This window comes from Kryptolebias marmoratus, linkage group LG2 (assembly GCF_001649575.2).
Source record: "Kryptolebias marmoratus isolate JLee-2015 linkage group LG2, ASM164957v2, whole genome shotgun sequence".
NCBI classification, from domain to species: domain Eukaryota; kingdom Metazoa; phylum Chordata; class Actinopteri; order Cyprinodontiformes; family Rivulidae; genus Kryptolebias; species Kryptolebias marmoratus.
In genome coordinates this window covers 35,707,629-35,714,133 of record NC_051431.1, presented here as the reverse complement: position 1 = coordinate 35,714,133, position 6,505 = coordinate 35,707,629, and the positions used below count along the sequence as shown (strand labels likewise).

The 6,505-nt window shown below is 43.4% G+C and overlaps 1 protein-coding gene across 4 annotated transcripts in view; it reads right to left on the bottom strand.

The window, feature by feature from the left end:
* Window positions 1–6,505, bottom strand: part of mtr (5-methyltetrahydrofolate-homocysteine methyltransferase) — a 98,897-nt gene that overhangs the window by 5,154 nt on the left and 87,238 nt on the right. For 3 of the 4 annotated variants that reach the window (XM_037980812.1, XM_037980821.1, XM_037980824.1), the window contains 2 exons: window positions 6,121–6,313; window positions 4,588–4,700 (listed from right to left, as the gene is read on the bottom strand). In XM_037980812.1, the coding sequence (XP_037836740.1) occupies window positions 4,588–4,700; window positions 6,121–6,313 (306 nt within the window). The remainder of the gene's footprint in view (window positions 1–4,587; window positions 4,701–6,120; window positions 6,314–6,505) is intronic. The other variant, XM_037980815.1, reaches the window with a different exon arrangement.

Sequence of the window (6,505 nt, the reverse complement as noted above, 5' to 3'; positions counted from 1 at the left end):
GGCTTATCAGAGCTGTGGCCACAAGGTGGTTGGTGCCTGTCGTGGCGGCAACCCTAGAACCTGCAGGTGGACACCGGCGGTGAGAGATGCTGTCAGGCTGAAGAAGGAGTCCTATCGGGCCTTCTTGGCCTGTGGGACTCCAGAAGCAGCTGACGGGTACCGGCAGTCCAAGCGGCATGCAGCTCGGGTGGTTGCTGAGGCAAAAACCCGGGCATAGGAGGAGTTTGGAGAGGCCATGGAAAAAGACTTCTGTACAGATTTGAGGTGATTCTGGTCCACCATACGGCGTCTCAGGAGGGGAAAGCAGTGCAGCACCAACACTGTTTATAGTGAGGGTGGTGTGCTTCTGACCTCGACTCGGGATGTTGTGGGTCGGTGGGCGGAATACTTCGAAGACCCCCTCAATCCCACCGGCACGTCTTCCATTGAGGAGGCGGAGCCTGGGGACTTTGGGTCGGGATTTCCAATCTCCGGTGCTGAGGTCACCGAGGTGGTTAAAAAGCTCCTCGGTGGCAGGGCTCCGGGGGTGGATGAGATTTGCCCAGAGTTCCTTAGGGCTCTGAATGTTGTAGGGTTGTGTTGCTTAACGCGACTCTGCAATATTGCGTGGACATCGGGGACAGTTACCCTGGATTGGCAGACCGGGGTGGTGGTCCCCTTAGTCAAACAGGGGCAACAGAGAGTGTGTTCCAACTACAGAGGGATCACACTCTTAAGCCTCCCTGGTAAGGTCTATTCGGGGGTTCTGCAGAGGAGGGTCCGTCGGATTGTCGAACCTCGGATTCAGGAAGAGCAGTGTGGTTTTTGTCCTGGTCGTGGAACACTGGACCAGCTCTATACCCTCAGCAGGGTCCTTGAGGGTGCATGGGAGTTCGCCCAACCAGTCTACATGTGTGTTTTGTGGACTTGGAGAAGGCATTCGACCGTGTTCCTCTGGGGATCCTGTAGGGGGTACTCTGGGAGTATGGGGTACCGGGCCCTTTGATACGGGCTGTTAGGTCCCTATATGACCGGTGTCAGAGCTTGGTCCGCATTGCTGGCAGTAAGTCAGGCTCGTTTCCAGTGAGAGTTGAACTCTTGCTGCCTTCTCCGGGTCGGGGAAGAGGTCCTGCCCCAAGTGGATTAGTTTAAGTATCTCTGGGTCTTGTTCACGAATGAGGGAAAAATGGAGCTGGAGATCGATAGGTGGATTGGTGCAGCGTCTCCAGTGAAGCGGGCGCTGTACCGATCTGTCGTGGTGAAGAGAGAGCTGAGTCAAAAGGCGAAGCTCTCGATTTACCGGTCGATCTACGTTCCTACCCTCATCTATAGTCACAAGCTTTGGGTAGTGACCGAAAGAACAAGATCGTGAATACAAGTGGCTGAAATGAGTTTTCTGGGTGAGCTGGGTATCTGGGCTCTCCCTTCGAGATAGGGTGAGAAGCTCGGTGATCCAGAAGGGACTCAGAGTAGAGCCGCTGCTTCTCCACATCAAGAGGAGCCAGTTGAGGTGGCTCGGGCATCTGGTTTGGATGGAACACCTCATCAGGGAGGTGTTCCATCCAAACCACAGACTGAATTGCGTTTCTGGAACTCATGAACAATATGGTTACATCTTGGAGGAAATTGCTAGCTCAAATCAGGCGGAATGGTCCTGAAACGCACACACACACACATACACACTCTTTCTGCTGTTTCTGTTTCTATCATCCCTCTCACTCCAACAACAAATAACTGTTTGCTGCTTTGTAATGGCATTTTAGCAGCTGCTCTCTTAATCCGATGAATTTGTCTAGCAGAAACCTTCCTCATTATGCCTTTATCTGCACAAACTCGTCTGTGCTCCGAATCAGCCACAAATCTCTTCACAGTACGATGATTATGCTTCAGTTTTCGTGAAATATCTAATGTTTTTATATCTTGTCCAAGGCACTGCACTATCTGACGCTTCTCGGCAGCAGAGAGAGATCCTTTCTCTTTCCCATATTGCTTGAAACCTGTGGCCTGCTTAATAATGTGGAACATCCTTCTTAAGTAGTTTTCCTTTAATTGAGCTTACCTGCCAAACTAATCAGCACAGGTGTCTGAGATTAATTAGAGTGATCCAAAGAGCCCTGAGACACAATACTGTTTATGAGTTTATTGGAACAACAAAAAATTAAATCTTTATGACACTCTCTTCTCCTTCGCCTGCCCTGGTGATGGGCTGGCTAACCATCCAGGTAACAAACAAAACGAGTGTATTTGCCTCCTAAACCTCAGAGGCAAAAGTTCAAACTTAACTTGCCTCAACTTTGTTTAAATATAGCAGAAAATCAATGACATATCCTTCCCTGCCACGTTTTCTATAACCGCCACCCGCCTTTAGGAGAATGTTTAAAATGTAGCTCTTAGATTAAATTAGGGAAAATAAATAAATAATTACATTCAAATGTATGTATAGATGTAGTTTTTACATTTGCTATAATGGTCCCTGATGACTTCTACTTGACTCATTTTTTTATACACTTTTTTTTATTGGAAATAGAGAAGACAAGTTACCTCTTTCTATTAAACATTATTTAAATACATAAAAAAGACCAAAGGACCTGGGTAACATGACAGTTCAGGGTTTCCCCCAGTGTATTTTAAGCCTGGCGGGCCGCCAGGCTTTCCCTACCCCGCCGCCAGGCTAAGCACCGCTTGTTTATTGTAAAATATGCCAATTTTTCGACACATTTTTTTTCCACCCGAATCAACTTGACGCGTTGATCACCATGCGAGGGTGCGCATGCCAACAGTGACGCAATCGCGCTGTCCCCACCCTGGTGCGAAGCCCCGCATGGTGTCGCGTCATGTGGTCGTGCACCTCCCAATTTTTGTACCTTGGGGCGCACCGCTCTCCATTAAAATCGGATGTTGCCGATAAAAAGGAGTGTTTACAGACCACAGAGGGAAGAAATATTAGTTCTATAATGGGGGAATCCCAACTAAAGCAAATAAATCAATGAAAGTCAACTCTCTGTATCACAGCCAGAAAGTCTGCTCTCTCTCTGGTTATGTAGCCTACTGCCCCGTCTTTTTGGAGAATACTGCACCGACATAAACGCCTCCACCGCATGCTGTTCGCGGAGCCCTGCGGGATTCTAATAAACCGTGAGGCTGAGCCTCCTTCAGCTACCTGGAGTTAGCAGGTCGTTGGAGCCACAGTAATAAACATGGAACGAGCGGGTTTAACCACACGGGGTTAGTTGAGCTGAAATTCAGCAGGCAGGTTTACAAGGCTGAATATGGTAAACGAGTGAAGCGAAAATATTAATATGAGGCGTGCCAACTTATCCTTGTTTAACAGTAAAATGATGCTATTAAATTCAGCATTAGATATGCTTTGTTTTGTTCCATGTAGTGATCCAACATGCAGCCTGTGCCACAAAAAGCACAGTACAGTACAGCATCTCTCTATTTTTCAGAGTTTGCTGTTGTTATTCATTGGCCTTGACGTGAGACGTGTGTGGGTGTGTTGTTTGCACTTTTTCATTTATGTAAATTTATTTGTAAATGTGACTTAAATTAGAATTCAAATTAGGTGCAATCAATATTTATTTTAATTGTATTTTTGTTTAAATAAGTATTTCAAAAGTGCCTTTATGTAAAACTGTAGTTGTGTAAAATATCTGACACAATTATCTTACAATATCACATAATAAATAGCCATATTTTCAACTTTCCTGTCAGCTTTAACCTTTTTTTTTTTTACTAAATCACGGGCAGCTGGCGATCAACCACCTACCACCAGGCTTAGCCTCTTTTCTGGGGGAAACCCTGCAATTCATATGCTACTAAAAATACCTTTAATGAAGTTCTATTCAGTAAAAGTGGGGCATGTAGATGAAGTTGTAGTTTCTATTTCTGTGTGTAAAAAGTATGCTGTAATGATCAGAGTATATAATATGTAAATAATATCAGCAGACATCTTGTTATCAGTTCTCAGGGCTTGTAGGTTATTTCATTATTCTGAACTCTTTAAGAATTATTTCTGTCATATCACACTGGCTACATGCAGAAGTATAGATGATTCTTCTTATGGCCATATTCTGTGCCAACAGTCAATATCAGAGTCATATTAAGGGACAAACTGTCCGGATAGAGCCCTCATAATGCTCAGATTTGTTTTGGTTTGATATTTTTAGAAAATCAAACAGAACCATGGGCCGCCTGCTGTAGCTGGTGGCTCATGGTTCTGTTGTGGCCAATTTGATTGTTAAAGACACCAACCTATAGAGTGTAGAACATTTTTAAACATCTGCATCAGACAGCATATGGCGAATAATTCAAAATAGGCATATTTACATGATGTTCAAGCTGTGCCTGTAAAAATCTCACACTACTCAGGCAGCTGGCGGTTATATGTGCCACTCAAGGTGCCCTTTCTTTCCACTCTAACACCTCCCCACAAAATGCCTGTGCACACCACTGGCAGTCAGTACAGAACATGATAACAATACAACAATGTTCACTGACACACTGCACCTAAAACAAGAGAATAAAATGAGCACACCCTAGTAGTGTGGATGGATAACCAATATAACATGCATTCATTACAACACAGATTACAGATGATTAGCTGACCTGATCCTTGGTGATCTTTCCCACAGCAAAGTATGAGGCCTGGGGGTGAGAGAAGTAAAGTCCAGAGACTGAGGCAGCAGGTGTCATGGCCAGAGATTCTGTCAGACAAATACCTATATGTACAAACACACACAAACAAATTGTGCACACAAGGAAAGAATAATTAAAATGTATGAATCAGTACTACAATGTCACAGTTTTTGGTATGTCTGAGTTGGCTTGTAAATCCCTGTTTTTTAGTTTTAGTGTCTCAGTATGTTTCTGTATTCATTTTTGCCAGTGTTTTGTTTTCTTAACCATCTGTCTTTTGTGTACTCTTTTTGTTGTAACCTGTTTTGTTTGTCGTTTTGTTTTTCAATGGCCATAGGTTCTTCTCAGTCCCTCTGTTTGCCCAGTCACTCTCACCTGAAATTCATTATGTATAATTTCACCTGTTCTGACTCATGAAGATATAAGCTCCCTGTTTATGTTAATTTGCAGTCCAATCCTCAAAAGTAACTCCCTTGTTCAGTCCTGTTTTTTGTTACCTGCAACATTGGTTTTCATTTTCATTTAATAAATTACCTTCTTCAGTTAAACCTGCTTTCCTGTCACCTGCTGCCCACACCTTAGAGACCTCAACCAACAACCACCATTGTTACTGTAGTGTCTGACCCTGCTAGGGAGATGGATTGCCTTTTGACACATTGGAGAGGCTGGGGAGTGCTGTGGCTGGATGTACTGATGTCAAACATAGACTGTTTGCTTTCTCCCTGATGGAAGACTCAGTTCTGACTAAACCACAATTGCTCACCTCCCCAACCATCAAAAACACTATGGTCTACATTCAAGCCATCATCCATAAGGAGTCACAGCTCTTGCTTCAGCACACACACACTAAGCACTACTCCCAAGACTGCCTTTGAGGTTCCTGTTCAGATCTCTGAACAGGCTTGTCTGCCCTAAACTGCCTCAACTATATGGGCAGGCTTTGGGCTGGCCATGTAAATTGTCTCTGCTCCTGGGTGCATTTGTTCTTTCTGAAAATTGGAGGGGGGAACAGATTTGAAAGAGCCCTTCTCTATAATGGAAATGCATTATATTGCTGATTTTAATTGATCAGGGTTTATTACTTTATTCAGTAGCCTACAAATAAATACTTCAATTATTTTAAAGGAAAGATCAACAAAAAGATACCAAGAAAAACTCACTTTTTTCCACAAAAAAATTCAACAACTCCAAACTTAATGAGTAATCATTTTCTATAATTATCATTACATTATTGACAAAAGTAATTATTATTTCTTTCCATAATTGAGTAGCCACAAGCCTATAACAAAAACAGAAATATCTATGAAAAATACTAAAGATAACAGTTTGACAGAGAAAAAATAAGAATTTAGAACCAACAAGATGATTCTAAAGAAATTTTACTTGAAAACTTGGCATACAATAGATGAAGTAATCATAACTTAATGCTTATATTTTAAAATTGAGGTGTATTTAAATAGAAATAATTCAATAATAATCCAATCCAATATTTTATCTTCTCACCAGTCTTCTCAAGAACACCAGCCAGGTTCCACATAGTAAGCTTCTCAGTGTGGTCAGGCTGGCTGGGGTAGCCAGGAGCAGGTCTAATACCTTGGTATCGCACCTTGTGAAGATCTGAGGTCTGCAGAACCTCATCAGCGCTGTAACCCCACAGCTCCTTACGCACACGGGTGTGTAGCTCCTCAGCAAATGCCTAAGAACAAAAAGGAAGACAGTAAAAGTACAACTAGAAAGTTCCTGGAGAAACTTTGACGGGGCCTGCCACGGTGTGCGTCCGTGCTGAACCAAGATGGCTCCAAGAGCTGATCAGTTGCAGACAGGAATCATAAAGGGCTGGTCCTAAAGATGTGAGGAGTCCACCTCTGAAGTTTGATCTGTCTACTGT